Source organism: Equus caballus, chromosome 9 (assembly GCF_041296265.1).
Source record: "Equus caballus isolate H_3958 breed thoroughbred chromosome 9, TB-T2T, whole genome shotgun sequence".
In the NCBI taxonomy this organism is placed as follows: domain Eukaryota; kingdom Metazoa; phylum Chordata; class Mammalia; order Perissodactyla; family Equidae; genus Equus; species Equus caballus.
Window position 1 is genome coordinate 18,041,609 of NC_091692.1, and position 23,417 is coordinate 18,065,025.

Here is a 23,417-nt window from a genome sequence, read left to right on the forward strand (position 1 = left end):
ATGTTTTCATGTATTATTAGTATGACGTGTACCTTGCTGTCTGGGATGTTTTTTCTTACTGTTTATAAAAGCTGCAATCATTCTTCAAAGATCATTTCCACAGTCACCTTCCCCAGGAAATGTGTCATGACCGCTTCTATTAATTGGTCATTTCCTCTCCTGTGCTATCTTCTTACCTTGTGAATACGTTAATTTGTTGCATTTTTACTGTTATAATTCTTTTAAATCTTGTTTCTTCAATTCCAGTCAGAGCTTCTAAAGAGCAGAGGTTGTGTTTATCTCAGTGAAAAATATTTGATTTTAATTGATATATGTGGTGATGGTTGAGTTAGGACTCGACAGGGGACTCATTAGGAAGACAGAACAGGAAAGGACATTTCAGACAAAGAGAATGGTATGTACAGCAGCACAGAGGAAAGGGAAAACATTTGAGAACTGTTGTTCAGCATGGCAGGGGCAGGGTTTGGGTAATAGCAGGAGGAGAAATGAGAGCCTTAGTTGGGTCCAGATTACAGAAGGCCTTATTATTCTCCATGTGAAGGAGTGTTTGTCTTGTTCCTCTTGGCATTGGCTTACTACTGAAGGATTTTAAGCAGAGAAGCAGCAGCATCAGATTTCTGTTTTGGAAAGATGACTTTGCCAACAGCCTGAAGGATAGATTAGAATGTGAGCAAAACAAGAGAGGGAGACTATTAAGAACTCTTGCAATACCTAGGTGACAGGTGAGGAAGTACCAGAGTAATTATTGGGACAATAGAAGTAGAAGGTAAATGATTTGGAAACAAAGAGGTGACATTTGACTTGGATCTTTAAGTGTGAAGTAAGTTCCCCAGGGAAGGGAGCATGTAAAGGGCATGCAGAGGAAATAGACTCTGCAAGTGCGTTATGTTTAGGGCATGAGATAGGGTGAGCAGGAGTAGATGAGAAAGAAGGGTTGAGAGAGAAACTGGAGCCATATTGAGAAACGTTTTGTCAGTCTATCAGTCTGTCAGTTTGGACTTCATTTTGAAAATGTTGAGTATCTGGAGTTTTTTTTAATAAAGGAAAGAATGCTGTTAGATTGTGGTTAAAACTGTCACCAAAATTCAAGTTCTGTACTTTAAAAGCAGGAAACTTAGAATTAATCAATGGATGTATATAGAATGAGGCAAGATTACTTGAGCATTAAGGAGAATAAATAGATTAAGTATGAGATATTTAATATTCATGTCCTTACTCAAGTAAGGATTTTTCTACTCCATGGCATTATCTGAAATTGTCTGTGAAACGATCACTATCAGTGATAAAGATCGCCTTCCATTTGAAACTCTAAGGAGACAAAAATAAACGTTGCCCAATGTACATTTTTTGTATATTCACACACTGATTATATTAAATAATCTATTTTCTGAGTGCTATTAGAAAATTAATTTACCGTAGTTTAAGATCTTCTTTTCAAATGGTTTTCTATTTCTAATGTTCCTATATCATTAACATCATCTAGATTTAATAAGAAACCAAAGAGAGGAATACAGTACCTCCAAGAACAAGGGATGCTTGGCACTGCATCTGAAGATATTGCCCAATTCTTACATCAAGAGGAAAGATTAGACTCTGTAAGAATACTATTTTATTTCATTTTTTCCATAAAATTTCTTTTCAAGTTAATAATGATACGTATTGTTGCCCCTTTAAAGTGCCCTCCTGCATATGTAAGTAAAACTTAAAGAATAACCTAGATATTCTTAATTTTGCTTTTTAATTTTCTAAACTCAAAAGAATATCCTGATTTTTTTTTAACACATTTAGTATGTTTATCTTTTAGTTTCATGTTTGAAATAGTTAACCCTGTAGTAAAAACTGCTTTTTAAATGACTGTGTGGCAAATGTACCATTCCATTAGGATATTAGTTTCTGTCTTTTATTCTTTAGACTCAAGTGGGTGAGTTCCTGGGAGATAATGATAAATTTAACAAAGAAGTCATGTATGCCTATGTGGACCAACATGACTTTTCAGGAAAGGACTTTGTTTCAGCCCTTCGTATGTTTCTGGAAGGATTCCGTCTTCCAGGGGAAGCTCAAAAAATTGATCGATTGATGGAAAAATTTGCTGCAAGATACTTGGAATGCAACCAAGGGTAAGCAAGGTTCAAATGCAAGTACTTACTGTTTGCTAGCTATGTCCAAGACGCTGTGCTGGGGAGCATCAAGAGACTCATAATCCCTAACCCCAGGGAACTTAGATTGTCTATGATCCTGAAATGATAAGACAATTCCATAAAAAATTGTAATATGAGATAGAACGTGAGTCCTGAAAGAGAAAATTAAAAGTGCTGTGTGGTTTGAGGGATGTGTTTAAATGAAACTGTGAAACAATAAATGTTTATAACGTGATACGTTTATTTTTCCAGACAAACTCTTTTTGCTAGTGCAGATACTGCCTATGTTTTGGCTTACTCGATTATCATGCTGACCACCGATCTTCACAGTCCACAGGTATGTATGTTTTCTTTCAAGCCAGTTTTACAATAAATAGTAAAAATTAAATAAACTCTCTTGAATTCAATAAGTGATAGTTGAATTTTAATCTTATTTAGTTAAACCAGTCACCAAATTTGGGTAATTTGGTGTAGTGTACATTTTACAAGTGCAATTTCTGGTGGTAATTAGACTTGTAAATATCTGTAAAATGTGTATTTGTCTGTCTTAAGTTGACAGCTATATATAGCTGAAGACAAATTTTAATCTAAGAATATGCTTATAGTTCTTCTGCCTATATTTATTACAGCATGAAAAAACATTGTATAATTTCAGACTTAAACAATAGAGTGATTAGTTTAGTGATCCTTTATGTGCCCATCACTCAGCTTCTGCAATTATCAACTTAGGCCAATCTTATTCTATTTATAGTCTTTCTCTTCCCCAGGTCGTTATGAAGGAAATCCCAAGTATCATATCGTTTCATTTGTATTTATTTCAGTATATTTATCCCTGAGAGAAATACTCTATTTAAACATAACCATAATATCATTACACCTAAACATTAACAATAGTTTTTAAATATCAGATATCCAGAAAGTGTACAAATTTCATTGGCCTCATAAAATTCCTAATTCCTTCTTTTTTTTTTTTTTTTGGGGGGGGGGTGGAAATTTCACTTTCTACATAATATATTGCTATAATCGTTTTTTTTTTATTAAGATTATGATAGATTACAACCTTGTGAGATTTCAGTTGTACATTATTGTTAGTCATGTTGTGGGTACACCACTTAGTTTCTAGAAAAATGCCTTGGAATACTTAGGGGAAATTATCTTTATAAAAATTAACCTATTTGCAAGAATTTCTTAGTACTTCTTAGGGATTGGAATCTAATGATATCTATTATTCTTAGGATTTGAAATAAACTATATACTTATTACTAATCTGAGTATTGGAAAAATTAAAATTTGTTTAAAGTTTGAGATTAGCCTTTGCAATATAGGGGTTTTTTGGCGCATTTTAAGATGTTTAAGGCAGGGTTGATATTGGAAAGTTTATACCAAACATATGGTAGAGGGATCATATACAGAGTTACTCCTGGTTTTAAACATCAGAATTCAACAATTATGCATTTACCAGGGATTTACTTGGTTTTATATAGACGTTTTTTAAAAAGTCATTTAAGATTTTGATCTTTTCAAATTTTCCTTTCGCATGTTACATGCGGTGTAGCAAAAGCAGCTCACTTTTAGGGTTTTCGTTATCTAGCATGGTACTTTTTCCATGGTTTTTATAAAGCAGTCTACAGATAGCTTATTTGGGTATCTTCAGAGTTTTCTGTCTGGTTTTTCGGTCTAACCCAAAAGTAGGATTATGTCTTCTACTACCTCCCTTTCGTTTTAGAATGTTACATTTTTAAAGAATTTTGTTCCAGAAATGAATTATCAACGTGTTATATATGCATTTGTGTCATATCTTCCTATACATACGTACCTTCTTGTGTAAGTTATTTTGAATATTAAAACTTCCTTTAATGTTCTTTCATAGTACCCAGATTGTTACAAGTTTCTGAACACATCCCAGTTAGGGAGTATTATCTTGAGAACAGTATCCTGTCTTTGTGGCACGAGTTCCTGTCTGTAGAACATGTGCTTGGAGTCCTAATCTAGCAGTGGTAACTGCTCATAGTCATAGCTCTCCCCCTCAGACTGCTGGCTGACCTCATGTGCTGATAGCAGCCTGCAGCTATAGAACAGCTTATGAGTTCCTGTGAGGCTAACTGGCCTGTTAGAAAATTGAATGCTTAATTGTGACTCCTTAAGATTTATGACTCAGGATCATATGACCTATAACAAATGACATCATTTTTAAAGAAAAAAGCTAACTGTAAACGAATCCTTTAAGACTAATTCTTCTCATTCTTAGTTGTTTTCAAAGTTACAATATAGGTGAATTTTCTGTGTGTGTGAGAGGCAGATTTGCCCCAAGCTGACATCTGTTGCCAATCCTCCTCATTTCTTCTTTTGCTTGTGGAAGATTAGCTCTGAGCTAACTTCTGCACAGTCTTCCTCTACTTTGTTTGTGGGATGCCGCCACAACATGGCTGGTGAGTGGAGTAGGTCTGCGCTTGGGATCCGAACCCATGAACCTGGGGTGCTGAAGTGGAGTGCATGGAACTTTTAACAACTGGGCCACAGGGCTGGCCCCTATATAGATGAACTTTAACAAGACATTTGTGTTCCTTTTTCATCTAGAATATTTATAGTTAGACTACCTTTTATATATAGTGAGAATTAATGATTTTTTTAAATTTGAGGTATATTTAAAACACGTTTAATTTTTTTGCGTATATTAATCTTCATGAGTAGTAACAACTGGCTTTAAATGATTTAAGCACTAAAACTAGGCACAGCTTAATTCAAGCACGTGAGAATAAAAGTCAAGAGTAGAGTGTTCTATGGAAGATGAGCAGGAGAAGAAAAGTAAGATTCTGTTTTATACTACTTCTGGAATCCCATTGTGGCAGAATTATTCTGTTTGAGCAGTACGTTTTTATTTTGGGTACCTGAAATTAATGTATTCCTTACTCCCACTTCCTGGGATCTCCCACCCCTACCTCCCAACCCAGATCTACAAACATACTTTACTATTACTGCATATTTTCTACCAAGACTTTTCTTAGAGGTCTCCAGTTGGCATGATGCTAAACATATGCCATGCTCAAAATTTCCAGGTGACGTTAATCTTCTTTTAGCCTCTTATTGGCAGCACTTGTGTGATCTTTTATTTTGGTATTCCTGGGTCATTGTTTTCTTAGTATTTATCAGAGCTTCAGGTGAAATAGCTTTCTTTTATGTTTTTTTAGTGCCTTGACTCAAAACGAGTTTTTAAAATTATAATATGTTAGAGCTTTTTCCCCTTGAATAGTAATAAATTACATTTGAAAACTTTTATGGTAATATTTGTACATTTTTGTAGGAAAAGTGCTCCTCTCACCCTTTCTGACAAACTAGAAAGATGTTTGCAGAGTAATCTGAACTCAATGAGTGGATGTATCCTGATTATATCCTCTGGACATTCTGGTTTCTCTATAGTTAATTTTGCAAACTTATGATGACTTGCTTAATTATTACTCTATGCACCTTCTTACAAATTTACAGGAGCCTTATTTTTAGAGTTGTCTTAAATTCTTTATGGGAGGAGGTAGGAATATATTTAAATAAGTGTATCTTCAGAGATATCATAAGACTTCTGGGTTTTGTCCACCTGGGTTTTTGGAGATAAAAAGTATAAACGTTTTGGCTGCGCTAGTTCCAAAGTTTAGTGACAGGGCTACACCTTACAAACTGCAAACCCGTACTCCACTAGTTTATCAAGGTGTGCAGTAGGATATTCCTGTTCAGAGTGCTCTTAAACAAGAGAGAACATTCCATGGATACTTTACCCTGATCACCTAATACTCAGTTGCCATGTTGAGTCAGTCAGATTATTATCTGGCTTTAAATAAATTTCAGTTGTTACTCTTGCATCCACTTTTATATAAAATCAGCTGTTAAAGCATTTGCACCACATTTATGTTCTTCTCAACTAAGCTTTGAGTTTTTTTTGGTACCATGTGTTTCTAATAATTGTCGTGGTCCTATTTTAAAGACTGGCTAGAGCTCTTAAACCTTGGCCAAAACCCAATAATTATTGTCTTCCTGTTTTCTTATTGCAAATTATTCACGTGCACATCAGAGCAAGGTGAATTAGTATATGCCAGGATGTGTCTGTTCTACATTGCCTTCATTTTCTATGTCTTCCTTTTTTCATTTTATTGTATGTTTTGTTGAATGTTTTCCACTTCCTGTCCTTAAGTATTTATGAATTTTCTTATATGAATATTCAAATTTTTAACATACGAGTGAACTTTTTATGCTAATTCTTAGGAATTATAACGGTTTTTCATTTCTAGGTTAAAAATAAAATGACAAAGGAACAGTACATTAAGATGAATAGAGGTATCAATGACAGCAAAGACCTTCCTGAAGAGTATCTATCGGCCATCTATAATGAAATAGCTGGGAAAAAGATCTCAATGAAAGAAACGAAGGAACTAACAATCCCTACAAAATCAAGTAAGCAAAGTAAGTATCTGAATCAGTTGAAATCTCATTGTTCAGGAGGAAAAATGTGAGAAAAACTTGATTGTTTTTCACTTGGTCTAGAGTAAATCAAGTGTTGTTTATTCTAATAAGATGTATTATAATGCAGGCATACCTCGTTTTATCACCCTTCGCAGATACTGCATTTTTTTATAGGACCCTCCACCAGCACAAAGATTATGACTTGCTGAAGGCTGAGGCGATAGTTAGCATATTTTAGCAATAAAATATTTTTCAAATAAGATATGTACTTTTTTTAGATGTAATGCTATTACATACTTAATAGACTACAGTATAGCGTAAACATAACTTTTATGTACTCTGGGATGCCAAAAAATCCATATGACTCACTTTATTGTGATATTTGCTTTATTAGGGTGGTCTAGAACTGAACCTACAATACCTCTGAGGTGTGCCTGCATACAGTTTGCTAAACTGTTTGTATTTTTTTCTGAATCCTAAAGAAAGATAGCACTGACTAGTGATTAATGGAAAATGCTACATAATATGTATGGATTAGTATGCGTTTAGTATATACTTGTCCTTTTAGCAGTTAGTCTCAGCATGGATTTAGAGGTCAGAGAGATTGTTTAGGCAACCCCATTAGTCAGACTTCAACTCCCAGTCTTTTTTCTTTTGCTTTCTCATCGTCTACAAACAATATATTTCCATCTGTTCATCTATTGTTACAAATAAAGGGAAACTGGAAGTAGGGGTGATTCAAGGAGATGGGGAAAGTTAGTCATGGGGGAGCTTGTGGAATTGGGAATCACTACTTCAGATGCACCACAAATTACATCACTATAGAGTTCCTAGATCTAGCCAGCATTAGGAGCCAGCTGTGGGCCTCGCTCCATTCTAGACATTCTGTACACTTAGGCAATGGTGATTAAACTAGAGCTAAAATCTGAGTGCAGGAATGAGGTGAGGGTAGTGGCTCAGGAACATAACAATAACATAGAAAGAGGATTCCTGCCATTCTGAGCACTTCCACTTGGAAATGTAATCTCAAGCTTTAGCTAACAAAACAGATTGCAGCAGCAGAGTTCTATTGACAGTAACAGAATTTTGTTGCTATTCTGTGGACAAAAGCAAAAAAGCTCTGTGATATGTATATTTCTAGAAGTTGATGAGGAATTATAAGATGAGAGCCAGGAGCTAGGAAGATAACGTTAGAAGGACTAGTGGAGTATAAACTGGCCTTATCTTTGGCGTAATACAGGGAATGATTCTAAAGAATTTTAGTAAGTTCTCCCTCGTTTTATGGATGAGGAAACTGAAATCCAGAGAGGTTAAGAAACTTAGAATCATAGAATCTGTGAACTGAGTAATGTGTAGATACTTTGATTAAATCTCTACACTAAAAACCCAAAGTGGCAAACCCAAATCTTGAACTTGGCATCCTTGGCTTATTGCAGTCCAGTACCAGTCAGCAGTTTACTTGGTAGTGCTGTTTTCAGCACTTTTGCTTATAACATTGTTACATAGATGGATCAAGACTGTGTATTCACACCTAAGTAAATGCCAATTCTCTGATTCAGTTTTCTTCCTCCTACCCACATTATAACATTTTCATATCCCTCTTTCTCTGGCCTATTTTGTATATGGGGGTAGGAAATCAATGAGAAGCTGGATATGGGAAGGAGATGGTGGTGTGGTGAAATACTAAGATCATCTTGCAGTGTCAGGGCTACTATTTTCTTGTTAACTCAGGAAATGTCTTTCAAGCGTATGTCGTATAAGGATGCCATTGCCTTTTACCTCTTTTTTCTGGTTCTCTTATCCCATATTTGAGTTGTTTCCCTAATACCTTCACTATGACAGATTTGTACCTACTCTCTTCCCTTTTCATGTGTTTTCTGCTTATCCCTAACTCCTAGTTCAGGATTTGTTTTTCTTTTTTGAGGTGAAATTTGTGTAACATAAAATTAACTATTTTGAAGTGAATGATTCCATGGTATTTACTACATTCACACTGTTGTGTAGCCACTACCTCTGTCTAGTTCCAAAACATTTTTATCACCCCAAAATAAATGCCTGTATCCCTTAAGCAGCTACTTCACATTCTCTCCCTCTCCCCAGCCCCTGGCTGCCACCACCAGTCTGCTTTCTGTTTCTATGGATTTACCAGTCCAGATATTTCATATAAATAAAATCATACATTATGTGACCTTTTGTATCTGGCTTGTTAGAACTATTTTTAATTAGTATTAATTTGTGATCTTTGTTATTTTACAGTAAGATATCAAAATAGCATTTTTAAATGCTTTATATTTTAAATGCTAATAGTATTTGTTTTTCAGATGTAGCCAGTGAAAAACAGAGAAGACTTCTGTATAACTTAGAAATGGAACAGATGGCCAAGACAGCTAAAGCGCTCATGGAGGCTGTGAGCCATGTTCAGGCACCTTTTACAAGTGCAACGCATTTGGAGCATGTGAGACCCATGTTTAAGGTAAGAGTTACTAATAACTTTTGGTTGCATTATACATTTATGTATAATTTTGTTCAGCAAATTTTTTTTCCCCCTGAGGAAGATTAGCCTTGAGCTAACATCTGTTGCCAATCATCTTCTTTTTTTTTTCACTTGAGGAAGATTAGCCCTGAGCTAACATCTGTGCCAGTCTTCCTCTATTTTTTTATAGATGGGTCACCACCACAGCATGACTGACAAATAGTGTAGGTCCATGCCCAGGATCCAGACCCATGAACCTGGGCCGCCAAAGTGGAGCGCACCGAACTTAACCACTATGCCATGGGGCCGGCCCCCCAGCATGTTCTTAAATTAAGGAAATAATGTAGCCCATTAATGATAGGCTCTTTAGTGATACAGCCCATTAATGTAGACCCAGAAGCAAAAGCCGTGTTATATAGGACATGGCGTATGTAAATTTTCTCTTAAAGACAATGAGAAAAATTATGCACTTATTAGCAAATAATAGGTGTGTGATCTTAAGAATTAAGAATAGCAAGATTTCAGAGAATGATTGTTAATCCTTGGCCTGGTTTTCTCTAAATGAGTTCTGTTTAAACCTTTGGAGTTACTTAAAATTTCAAAGTGATCTTGAGCTCTTCAGTGCTTCTGGCCCAGAAGGGTTCTGATTATGCCTAGAGGCCAGAAAGTAGAGTAAGGAACAAAAGGGAGCATTATTTACGCTCATAGGTTGATCTAGTAAGAGTGATATAGTAGTCCTCCCTTATCCACAGTTTTGCTTTCCGTGGTTTCAGTTACCTGCACTCAGCCTCCGTATGAAAATATCAAATGGAAAATTCCAGAAATAAACAATTTGTGAGTTTTAAATTGCTCGCAGTTGTGAGTAGCATGATGAAATCCTGCACTGACCCACTGTGTCCTGCCTGGGACATGAGTCATCCCTTTGTCTAGAGTATCCATGCTGTATGCCTTACCCACCTGTTAGTCACGAAGTAGCCTTCTCAGTATGATCAGATCGATTGTTATGGTATCACAGGGCTTACCTTCAAGTAACCCTATTTGAATTAATAATGGCCCCAAAGTGCAAGAGTAGTGATGTTGACAATTTGGATATGCCCAGGAGAAGCTGTAAAGTGCTCAAGGTGAAAGTTCTAGACTTAATAAGGAAAGAAAGAGTGAAAGGTCAAAGTTCTTGACTTAATAAAGAAAGAAAAAAATCATACGCTGAAGTCGCTAAGATCTACAGTAACAACGAATCTTCTGTCTGTGAAATTACAAAAAGGAAAAAGAAATTTGTGCTAATTTTGCTGTTGCACCTCAAATATGTATGTATAGGAAAAAAACATAGTATGTATAAAGTTCAGTACTATTTGTGGTTTCAGGCATCTGCTGGGGGTCTTGGAACATGTCCCCCGTGTATAAGGAGGTCTGCTGTACTTACTGGTTCTTTAAAATTTGATTTCCTAGTCCTTCTTCACCTTCCTATTCTTTTTTTCTATCCTTTCTCCAAATTCCAAAAGAAGCAAGCAGGGCATCATAAGGATTGTAGGGAAGTGGAGGGGACTCTAGTCAAGTTTGAAAAGAGAAACTGGGTAAAGCACATTCCAGTTGTGAGACAGTGTGGTAAGGGTAAGATGGTCTGTGGAGGCTGAAGATCTTAACTGCAGTTAGTATTCACACCTTAACTGCACATATGTGTGGGGAGTAAAAGATGACAGCAAGATTTCTGTGCTTCCTTTTAGCTCTAAAATTTTGCAATTACTTCTACCCCTACTTTAAGGACTTTGTGATAATGATATTCCTAAAAGTTGATGAAGAATTATAGGATGAGAGTAGGGGGCTACGGAGATGTTAGAAGGAATGGTGGAGTATAAGTGGCCTTGTCTTTTGAAATAATATAGAAAATGATGTTGAAATATAAGAAACACTTTCTATCATGACATAAATTTTATAAAGCACCTTTTTGTTTTGTTTTGAATAATTTTATACCTTTATTTTTTTCTTCCTAAATATTTTTGTTAGTGGGGAGGCACGGAATGAAAAAAAAAAAGAATAAGGAAGGAGCCGTAATTCTACCACTCAGAAAAAACTTCTTTTGATGTTTATATACTACTTTTTTATCTTAATTAAGCAGTTGTGATCATACTATGTACAGAATTTTGTATCTTGCTGTTTCTCACGTATTTCCCCATATCATTAAAAATTCTTCATAAATGCCTTTTATGATATATTCTCTGGATTAGTTATAGTTTATTTAAACATCTTCTAAACTAGACTTAGGAATCTTTCTCCTTACTGCCTTTTCCCTCTCTGGACACCCTCATTTCTCACTCTACGGTAGCGTCCTCCTAATTGGCATCTTTATGCCTACTTTTCTGCTCCTCTTATCCATGTACAAAGACCAGAGTGATCGTTTTAAAATACAAAATGAAATGTTACCTTCTTCCTTGAGGCCCTTCATTGACTTTGCATGATATTGTGGGGTATCCTGAAGGTCTGTAGGGTCTGTAGACCATGTGTGGTCTGGCTCCACCTGCCTCTCCAAACTCATCGCTAGATTTCATCTGTCTTTTACTATGCTGCGGTCATACTGGCAATCTTTCAGCTTCTAGAATGTCCTAAATTATTTTCTCTCTAGAGCATTCTTACAAGCTGTGTCCTTTGTCTAGAATGTTCTTTCCTTCTTTCCCCTGACTAAATGACAACTTCTCAGAGTTCTGCCCTGGCCCCTCTAATCCAGATTAGGTCCTTTTTCATGACATGCTGTGCTTTTCCTTCATTGCATTTATAACAATTTGTATTTATACATTTATTTATTTTAAAATTTAAATGTCTATCTCTTTGCTAGACTTTAAGCTCCATGAAGCAAAGGACTACATCTGTTCTGTTCACTTTTCCCAATATCTAGCACAATTCTTGGCTTGTAGTAAGTGCTCAATAAATAAGTATTGATTGGGTAAAGGAATGAGTGAGAGATTCCTAGAATGTGGTATCATATTAAAGGATATAAACATTATTAAGAATCTTTTTACATATGGCCGAATTATATTCTGTGAAGGTTTAAACAGTTATGAGTGGACAATTTCACTGTCCTCTAAATATTATTTAGGTGTAATTTGATAGGAGAAATTGTCCTTAATTCCTAATGGAGTTAAACATTTTTTCTCTGGCTTAAGAACCATTTATACGTCCTCTTTTATAACATATTACACAGGTTTCCAAGTAGACGTGCTGTTTTTTTACCTAGAATGTGTAATTTATTACTTCCGCGTGGCACTTTGTATTTTAAAAGTACTGCACTTCACATACTTCCCACAGCATCTCTCTATAGTGGCAGTCCAGGTATAAAAGAGGAAGAAATGGGGGGTTCAGAGATATTAAATAAATGGCAACATTAGGACTAGAAGTTAGGTACTGTGGCTTATGTGCCCTTTTTTAGGGATTATAAACTTTTACCTCTAAACTTTCTGACATAAGCAAAGCTTTGGTAATTCTGTTTTTCTTAATGCTAAAAGCTTTTTAGATCTTTAAAAAATTTCAGTTGTCATTTCTGTAGCACACTGGTATAAGCATTTTTCATCTGTATGGATACATAGTTTTGCATCATCATGACTTATTAAAAGCAGCAAATTCTCTTGCTTCAGACATTGCAGTTACACGCATACACATGCATATGCCAATATAAGTCTCGTCCAACTTGGAACCAGAGATATCACTGATATCTCAATGTAAAATATTTGGCTACAAAAGAAGTAAGGCTAGATGATGTCTAGGGAGCAGGCTTAAGGAAAAGAGAATAATGTAATTGTTGCAAGTAGGAAAATGACTGAAAGGATTTTCTTGGAAATAAAAAGTCCGTGAAATATTGCAAGAGACAAAGCTTACAGAGAGATGAGTTCTGAAACCAGGGGTAAAACTAATATTTATGAATATTGACTATTCCCATTTTTTATTGATGTGAATAAGTTATAGATGCTGTGCTTAAAATATGCCAGGGTCATCTACTGATTACAGTCTTGCTCTCCCAGTTATTTAAGCCCAGGAAGCATTATATAGTTTTTCCCCTTTGTCTAAGAAAACTTTCCAAATAGCTGCTGAGAAACTCAATGCTTTTTTTCAGAACTTCCTCAAATCATTTATTGTGTGAAAGCTTTGAGAAATATTAATGTAGTATTATTGTAAAATTTAATTATCACTTGACGTCCATGTTTTAAATTTTCAATTTTTGTAGTTGGCTTGGACACCCTTTCTGGCTGCATTCAGTGTGGGTCTACAAGATTGTGACGATACTGAAGTAGCCTCTCTTTGCCTGGAAGGTATAAGATGTGCAATCAGAATTGCATGCATTTTCAGCATTCAGGTAACAAAGAATTTTGCCTTGGTAGCCAGTGTGGAAAATGTAAATTACTTATGCTGTTAACTGTAGTTTAAATTATTTTTTTATGTCTGAATTATTACGAACTAATTTCAAGTTTCTGATGGAATTTAAATGTCTTAATGTTTAAGTTTCCAAAAAGTTGTGACGGGAGTAGTTCTATACCGATGTGTCTAAAATTCATCATCAGAACTTTGGTTTGCAGTTATTTTTCTCTGTAGAATGTTAGCTACATACAAAGTTTCCAAGACTTTGAATTCCTAAATGTTAATTTGAGTAGTGTATTGAAATATATTGCATGTTTGTATTTATTGAATCATATTGTATATTTTTTCATATTTTATTTATATATATATCTCACTTTATAACTTTACCTAAGTCTAAGAACAAATTAAGAGAACCAAGTATCTGGTACACAGTTTTCTTGAAGACAGTCCCTTCTAGTAATTTATATGCTTTCTTTGATAATCAATTTTAGCCAAAGATTGCTTGCTTTCTTTTTTAAAACCCATTTCACATTTCATTATGAATGTTATGTCTTAAAAATAGCACAACGTGGCTGTAGAGAAAAAATGAGCAAATTTATAAATCAGATTTCTGCTCGTCTACACAGTACTTGAGATTTAAGTGCTCTATGAATTTTTTTTTACTATATGAATTCATTTGTTATCACTAAAATCTCATCTTGATTTGACATCTCCATTGGTTTTGGATTTTAGAAATTCATCCTTTGCTGCTTCATTTATCATCTGAAAATTTTAAAAACTGTAGTTTGTGGTATTGTATGTAATTCATGACTTGTCAGTTAAAAACTTGCTAAACAAGTTAACAGAGTTTATCCATAGAGAAGTAGAGATCACTCTCTTGTGTTTACAACCATGTAAATATACTTTCCTCTTTTTTATAGCTGGAAAGAGATGCGTATGTCCAGGCACTAGCACGATTTACCTTACTTACAGTGAGTTCTGGTATTACTGAAATGAAACAGAAGAACATTGACACAATAAAAACACTCATCACAGTGGCTCATACAGATGGAAATTATTTAGGAAATTCATGGCATGAGGTATAAGCACTTTATTTTCAACTTTGCAATTTGCTTCATAAAATGAGCTAATGCTAAATGTTCTATCACTGATATGCCTAAGTGTTTGGGAGAAAATTCATTCAGTACATTCGAAATAAGTACATTTAGCTTTTATAGTGATTTATAATGTAGCCTATGTTTAAATCCTAGCTGCATGCTTTTAAATATTTTTGTAAACATTTCTAACATGGAATTTAATTTTTTTTTTCCTTTTCATAATTCAGATTCTGAAGTGCATCAGTCAGTTGGAGCTTGCACAACTCATAGGAACTGGAGTGAAACCTCGATACATTTCTGGAACAGTGAGAGGTAGAGAAGGATCTCTAACTGGAACAAAAGATCAGGCTCCTGATGAATTTGTGGGTCTGGGTCTGGGTAAGAATTTTTTAAATTATTTTTATAAAGTGTCAAAAATTGTTCTTGACTTGCTCAGTGTATGTAATTTTGTCATAGCAATTAAATGTAATTAGAGAGAGATGATATTATGCCTTTTGGCTAACCTTATGAGGAAAAACATAGATGACTAGAGAACTCAGTCTTTTTCCCTGGTTTAGTTTGCAGTGTTAAATGACCCTTATAGTCTTAATCTCATATTTGGGAGTGAGAGAAGGGTGCAATTTAAAATTACCTGCTTTTAAGACTAAACAAGTAACTTAAATGAGTAAAGGCTTCTATAAGATGATCAATAGTTGGGGTAACTGGAGAAAACATTCACCTTCAGATTTTTTAAAGGCAGTGTGCAGATCTAACCAAACTCTTCAGCCAATATGGACACTTTCCCACGGTTCCCTGTGTGCTCAGTATGGCCAGAAACTTCCAGATTTAACCCAATAGAACAAAGGGAATTATTAGTGAAAATGGATACAGAACAACCAAAGACAGTACATTTTTAGTCATAAATGGGAAGGGTTCCACCAGGGAAGAAGTAAAGGTTAGACTGTCTTTGACTTTGAGTGCTATATTTCTGGGTGTGAATTTTTCTGTGTTTCTTCCTTACTGTGTGCAAGTTATTTTAACTCTCTGACCTTCAGTTTTCTCTTTTGCGTACTAATGGTAATATCTACTTACAGAGTGTTAGGATTAGATAAGAGTATGTATAAATAAGCTTAGTACAGTGGCTGGTATATTAGTGGTGTCTGGATTAGTCTCTATCCATCTTCACCTTACTTCCAACCAAGAAATCTAGAAACAGGGCTTAGAGCAGAAAGGAATACATCTGAGATTTAGTAATATTTACCTTCTAAAGGCTTTGCATTGTAGCATTATATTTCTGGGTATTTTCTATGTTTTTATCTTTTAATGATTTCTCTTATTGTTGCTTGCAATAAAACTTTTTAGGAAATCCAAAAGAATTTCAAGCTTGAAGAATAATCTATAGGGAAAGAAGTAAAGACCAGGACTATGGTGTGGCTTCAAGTTCGACTGGGAACAATTAGTTCCCAGTGGTAACGCAACTGTGGCAGCCTGCAGTGCAGTCTGTACCTCATTTCTGTCTTAGGTGCTGTGGTTCTGGGAGGTGCCGGTGAGGACCTAATAACTTGGTAACCCAGCAGCAGGGTTTAGAACTCCCTGAGTACCTACATGGTGACTTATGCAACCTGAAAATCTAACTCAGCACATTAGAACTATAATTACTCCAGAAAGTAATGTGAGATAAAGATGAATAAATTTACAGGCAAGTGAAATGAATGGGCATTGATAGCTTTTGAAAGCCTTTTTTTCTTTTCTTTTTTTAAAGGCTTAGGGAGTGTTGGAGGGCCAAAATAATGAGAGATGCAAATTTCCAAGGCTCAGTTTTGGCAAGTAACAGAAGTAGGTTACACTAAAAATAAAACACCAGTGGAATATTTTATCTTATAAAAGTTTCAGTCACACAAGAGAAATAATGATACTTGCTGATAACGTTTACTAGTATACTTGAAAGCAAGTTAAAATTAATTTGATCACTCTGCTGTTGTGCTACCTAGGTTGCAAGTATATGAGATGGCCAAGACTGTCTTCTCCCTGCAGGAAAAGGGAATTTACATAAAAATATACACATTTTCAAAGTGGAAATACAACAAAAATTTCAGGCTTCCAAGCCACTCAAGTGACCAGCCATACTCTTCCACCTCTCTTTCATGTGTTATCTAGGCTTTCTCTTATATCATCTACTTCTCTTTTGGGCCTTCTCCATTCTCCACTCACTCCTGATTGATCAAGTCTCATCTTTGAGTCTACATCCTAAAGGGAGCCAGTCTGTTGACTTGGCCCCTGTTAGGCAAAGCCCTCCCTTCAGGCCCTCTCATTGGTTACCAGATAGCCCAATGTGGCAGATGTCTGCTCCTGTCCATCTGTGCCCTGTCATCTACTTAGACAGGAGATGCTTTCTTCAGCAGGACGCTATAGTCAGAATTTAAGCTGGAAGAGGATGTGGTACAGATAATCGAGCTGGTCTAGTCTCTATGTATATGTGTGTGTATGTGTGTATTTTCTAAAATAAGTTAATATCCTGCTTTATTAGCAGCATCCATGCACCAAGTATTCCATGTAACCAAGTTAATAGGGCTGAGTATATATTTATCTGACTTTTTGACTGATAGGATATAAGTCTGTACTTTGACTTTTTTGGAAACATGAAACTTTTAGTTATTAAGAATATGTAGCATGTGATTATTGATTTGAACCATATGCATACTATTCTTTTAAGGTATATATTAAAGGTTAAAAACTCAGTGGCTTGGTCATATAAATCTTAAGTAAATATTCACACCTACATCTTTGGTCTTAGTTAATCTAAATATTTGTGCTTTTGAATAATTTGGTAAAACTGAAATTATTAGCTTATTATGTTATACTGTCATACAGATCTTTGAAAGATTTCACATATTTGTGAAGTAGGTTCTTTGGATTGCTAGACATTTTGTATATTCTTTGATCCCTCTAAATATCTTTATTATTAATGATTAAAAACTAGTATATTTAAATATAAAAGGTATAGAAAGCTCTATAAGAAGATCATTCAGTTGATACTCAAAGGGAGTTATGTGGTGATTGTCGTTATTTTTTCTCACAGATTTTTATTCATTAAATTCCTATAATGTACTACAACTTCATGTTGCTTGACATTATTTCCCTACTACCTCAGCTCTCTGTCATTTATTTCAGGCTTTCATCCATGTTCACTTGTATTATAGAAATAGACTCTTATTTTGTCTCTCTGGCTCCAGTATCTCTTCCTGTTAGTTACTGTGTTCTCCAGATATTACCAGAATTATTTTCCACAGATAGATTGGATCACGTCAGTCTTCTAAACGGTCTAATAGATTTCAAAAGTAGTACATTAAACATGACAGTCAAAGTTTTTCACATTCTATTTCTAGTCTCTTTTCAGCTTCGTCCAGTACTATTGTTCTCTCCCTTCTTCCTTGTCCCCTGCCAAGCCCTCCATTGTGGTGACACCCAAGTTTGTTAAAGCATTGTGTTCACTTCCATACTTCCATTGCTTTGTATATGCTGCTCCTTCTACCTGAATTGCTTTTCCTTCTTCCTCCTTTCCCACATGATGGTCCTTCTACTTCCGATTTGAATTAATCCTTTAGCATATATGTGAGGCCTTTCCAAGAGCTAACACCCACATTCTCCCTTCCCCTATCAAAATTATTTCTGTTTAGCAAAACTTATATGTAATTCATGTCAGCCATGAAATAATCATTACGTTATGTTAAAGTAGGTTGTAAGTCTGTCTCTATTGATAAATTATTAACTCTGTGGGGACAGGGATCACATCTTTTTCACATTGTTCAGTATCTGGAATAGAATTTTAGTTCAGCTGGTTTAAATAACATCATCTATTATGTTTGTGAATGCAAGCATATGAATTAAGGACATTTATTGAGTGTCCACTGAGTCAAGTCAACAAGTATTTGTTGAGCATCTGCTTTGGACTTATTATTGAGTAAGGTAGACGCATACACAAATATGTGTATGACTTGGTTCCTAACGTTAGAGAACTTTTCATCTGGCTGAGAAGGCAACAGTAACACACCTGAAGAAATTTATATGAAACTGTCTGACAGAAATTCTGATTTGAGTAGCACTTATTTAAGTAAATACTTAGTTCAGTGGAAGGTGAGAACAATGGAGAGGAATCCTTCTTTGAGTATTCAAATTGGGTCTTGGTAGGTAAGTTTTAGATAGTTAAGAGATGTGCTGAAAAGAGGCACCTACTGGCTAGAATGTTGAAGGGAACTGCCTTACACACTAGGCTGAAAAGTTTATACTTTGTTTGAAAGTAGTAGTAAGCAAAATGAAAGTGATGATCTAGGAAGATTAATCTGGCAGGAGAATGAAGCAGAGCTTGAAGAGGGGAAAAATAGCGGCAGGGAAAGCATTCAGACAACTGGTAAATACGCCTAATTACAAGAATTGAAACTGAGTAGGAAGGAAAATGAATGAATGATAGGAAAAACAGGTCAAAAGAAAGACTTAGTGACTAATGGAGGAAAGGAAGGATATCAAAGATGTTTGTAAATTAAGTGTTTGAAAACTGGGGTTTCCTGTTGAAAACATGGAACCACTCTTTTGGGGGAAGAGATAAGTGACTCTTGAATGAGAGGATGGTAGACCATACAGGTAGAATTTCCAATAAGCATTTGTAAACAGGGGACTGGAGATTAAATGATAGGGGAGACCTAATTATATGGAATTTGGAATCATCTTAAGAAGGTATCATTGAAACTAGGGGTAGTGCTCTGTTTCTTAAGCATTAAAGAAAATTATGCATAATGTCATTAATTTTGTGATCTAAATTCTCAGTGCCCCTAATTTGTGCAATCTTTGCAAGCACAGTTTATGTCTTTATAACCATGTCTGTTATACGACTTAGTGTAGCTTATTAAGCACATTTGGCCTTGATAAAGGTCACTGATGCCACAAGAATTGTTCACCCAAAGTTTTATTTCTTTCATTAGGAAAATAATTGATTTCAGAAATGTGTTTTAGATTTGTAAGTGTATTCTTCCACTGAATTATTTTCAAACTGAAATGACTTTCTTTTATGTGTGGTAGTTGGAGGAAATGTGGACTGGAAGCAGATAGCAAGTATTCAGGAATCCATTGGAGAAACCAGTTCTCAAAGTGTTGTTGTTGCTGTAGATAGGTAAGGTACTCATTTTATTCCCTTTTCAGATGAATACTATTTTAATTCTATAGCATTTAGATATATTTTCCTCAGTAGTGAAAAGAAAAAATTATTGCCAAAATAACTTCCTTACTATACTGTGATATGCTGTGATTTAGATGATAAGGTACCTATAATTTTTCTTTTTAGATCATAGAATATGGAAGAAGATAAACAGTATAAAATTTAAGTTACAGTAGATATTAATGGGCATTTAAAATAGTAACCTTGATAAAAAAAATACAAATGTTTTATTTCCTTTATATAAAACTTACTCCCCTTATAATCCCTCTTTGAAAATAGAGTATAATTTGTCTTTCTGAGTCCATGATAAAGGACTGCATAATGGTAAAATGAAGAGATTTACTGGCAATTCTCAGTATAAGCTTCTTTGGAAAGGCCTTTAGAATTTATATATTATATGCGTTACTAGGTATTCCTTGTTTTTAGTTTGTTTTCTAAAAGAAAATGCATACTGTGGTTTATTTTACTATGTAATATTTAGTTTATTTCAGATTTTTAAAATCCCAGTATGTAGAACAATATCTAGTGTTCTTGTGGAGATTAGCTTTTTTCATATGAATCCCAGATAATTGAAATTTAACATTTTACATGACTGACATTTTTTACGACTTCTGATGGAAACTTTCAAAAATATAATTTGTACTATAGTCTTTCCTTGGTGCTTGGAGACTCATGCTGATCCATGATTTTACTTTGCTTCAGATAAAGCTTTTTACTCTAAGTACAGACAGAACTAGAGTGTTCAGTGGCTGCTGACCCTGGAAATACTAACTGGAACTTTTTCCTTGAAAGGAATTGTTAATATCCACTTGCTGTCCTTTTTTTTTTTTTTTTTAAAGGGGAAGGAGCTCATTTGTCTTTTTGTTGTGAAGGTTAAAGATTGTGTCATCTTATACCTACTGTATAACTCGAAGGCTTTCCATGTATTACTTCATTAATCCTATCAGCAGCCTCAAGATGGGTTTTATTATTCTCCTCAATTTACAAATGAGGAAACTGAGACAAAGGGTGATTAAATAACTTGCTCATCCCCACAACCAGGCTAATCTTGTCTTGATTATTGCAGTAACCATTTCATTCATAGAGCATTTTGAGGAATGGCCTCAGAACGTGCGCTCAGGCAGCATATCTGAGTGTGAACTCTTAACCTTTCCACTGTAGGCCTGCATGTACGACTCCAGAGCAGTGTCATATCTGCCCTTCTGCTGCCAGGGTAGCTTTCTTCTAAAAGATTTTCTTGCCTTCCCGAAAATCATCTTAACATCATTATGATAATCTGTTCCAGCAAGAATCAACATTTTACCTACTATTTCTGTTTCATAATATACTTTATATGACCATACCCAGTTCTGATTTATTCTGCTATCTGCTGTTTGTTATGGGAAGACATGTCACTCATTGGAACAAATGATATGCCTTTCTGTTTTAAAAATTTCTGCTATGTCAAAGGAATCGTAGCACAAATTCTGTTAGTACTTTGACGTCTCAAACTCATCATCACCAGATACTTCTACAAACATAAATCCAATATAATTTTATACAAAACCTCAATATTTAAATTTTTGCTTATAGTGAAAGAATTAAAAGTTACATCTTTGATTTATTGCAAGATTATATTATTCTTGTGTGGTGTGTTTCACTTTCTCATTAAATTTCTTCTGAATTCCTTTCTGAATGTCTGAGTTTATTGTCATATGTAATATTCTGACTCTAGTCCATAAGCCAACTCAGTGAAATAATCTGGTATTCAAGGCAGTGGTGAGAATATTGTCAGGAATCATCCTGGAAAGTTCTATACTTGTCCAACAAAAATGTTATTTTCCTGTCCTTAGGCCTACTGTTCTCAATAATCTGTTACAAGAAGTTATAGGATCTATACATGAAAAGTAATTCTTGGCTTAATTATTTATAGCTTTTGTTTCTTAACAGAAAAAATGTCATTCTGTTAAAAACTTTAAGATGATGAAGTTTTCTAATTATCTCTACTTTTGTATTAGGAATCCTGTGTAGTAGAATTTAGGAGAATATTGGGCACTTTCATTTTGAGTACCTGATCCTCTACGATTTACTAGGTTAGAATTTGCTAGGCATTGCTAAACTAGACCAATTTCATAAGTATTACTAAACTGTGCAGGGATAGACTTTGTCTAGGAAAGATTTACCTCTAAAAAGTTAAAAAAACAGTTACTTAGCACCATAGTTTTGTTTTATTACAGTTTTTTAGACACACCAGATCTAGCTTTATACTGACTCATTGCATACTTGAGAACATTCACCTATTAGAAAATACGTACAGGGGCCAGCCTGGTGGCACAGTGATTAAATTCACACATTCCGCTTCGGAGGCCCAGGGTTCACCAGTTTGGATCCCAGGTGTGGACATGGCACTGCTTCGCAAGTCATGCTGTGGTACGTGTCCCACGTATAAAGTAGAGGAAGATGGGCATGGATGTTAGCTCAGGGCCAGGCTTCCTCAGCAAAAAGAGGAGGATTGGCAGCAGATGTTAGCTCAGGGCTAATCTTCCTTTCAAAAAAAAAAAAAATACGTACAGCTCCTCTCCAACTGCATTTGCTCATAAATATCTTTCAATTAAGTCTAAGAAGTAAATGTTACCTCTGATACTGTCACTGTGAAAACTTTTTACATATACAATGCTTTAGTCTGCCTATATGTTGCATGCAGTTTAAAGTCTATTTGATCCAGAATCTTTAAGATGTGTCAAGCTTTTTATTTTTTTCCATTACTGCATTGCTATTATGTGGATGAAGCAGTACTCTATCAATTTTTTTTTCCTACCCATGCTTTTCAGGGCATGTGTTTTATTAACACACAAGTTCTCATGCTTCTGTCCTGTGCCTTTCATAGCGGGAGTGTAGAATTCATTTCATAGACTGGTTTTGTGAAACATAGCTCTGTTCCCCTGCCTTTAGTATATTAAGGCTTAACTTTAAATGCTTCCACAGACTGCTGTGCTCTACCATATGGCTTATGTTCAGTGGAACATTACTAGAAATAGAGTGACCCGTCAGAGGCTACCGGAGTGAGTAGGAATTTGACTGCCCTTTCCCAGGGATGCGTGCTTACCCTACCTCCACTGTCACCCTGAGTCTGCAGAACCCGTTTGATTCCTGATGCTACTTCTCTGACCTTGTTGCCTTTGTTCTCTATCTTTTCACTGGCTTCAGAGAATTTCTTGCTTTTTTCCGCTATATTTGCATATAATCTCCATCTCTTCTTTACCCGTTTTACTCTGTGCCATTTGCTTCCTTTTCAGTTAAAAAAAAATTTTGTTGTTTCTTTTGTTCCTTTTCCTGTTGTTTCTCCTGTATTATTAGTTTCACCTCTGTTCAGGGTGTGGCTTTTTAAATATCCATACCTCTCATGAAAATACCTCTAGTTTTGAGAAATCAGTTAATGGCATTTATAATACGTTGTCTAGCAATTTTCGTTTTTGTTTATTTGAGAGTTTTGTAGGCATTGTATATGTTTAATTTCTGGATCCAGTCTAACCACTGGATTAAAGGGGATCTTACCATTATTATTTTTTCCCCCAGATTGTGTTTTCAGCCAGATCTTTGAATTGTTGTTTTGTTCTACTGACAAGAGCAGTATAGAAAATCTCCAGATAGTCTTTCAGCAGATCAGATTCTGAGTTACCATGTTGTCAATTTTTAAGCTGTTTTTCCTGTCGTTTTTGTTACTCATTGCCAGGACACACTGACAGACATTC

General features: G+C 35.2%; 1 protein-coding gene across 2 annotated transcripts in view; it reads left to right on the forward strand.

The window, feature by feature from the left end:
- ARFGEF1 (ADP ribosylation factor guanine nucleotide exchange factor 1) overlaps positions 1 to 23,417 on the forward strand; it is a 149,238-nt gene that overhangs the window by 95,378 nt on the left and 30,443 nt on the right. For both annotated transcript variants that reach the window (XR_011421556.1, XM_023648500.2), the window contains exons 15-23: positions 1,484 to 1,595; positions 1,912 to 2,117; positions 2,391 to 2,475; positions 6,416 to 6,587; positions 8,909 to 9,060; positions 13,271 to 13,399; positions 14,322 to 14,480; positions 14,726 to 14,876; positions 19,551 to 19,641. Coding sequence is in view for 1 of the 2 variants with exons in the window: in XM_023648500.2 (XP_023504268.2) it covers positions 1,484 to 1,595; positions 1,912 to 2,117; positions 2,391 to 2,475; positions 6,416 to 6,587; positions 8,909 to 9,060; positions 13,271 to 13,399; positions 14,322 to 14,480; positions 14,726 to 14,876; positions 19,551 to 19,641 (1,257 nt within the window). In the remaining variant the exon portion in view is untranslated. The remainder of the gene's footprint in view (positions 1 to 1,483; positions 1,596 to 1,911; positions 2,118 to 2,390; positions 2,476 to 6,415; positions 6,588 to 8,908; positions 9,061 to 13,270; positions 13,400 to 14,321; positions 14,481 to 14,725; positions 14,877 to 19,550; positions 19,642 to 23,417) is intronic.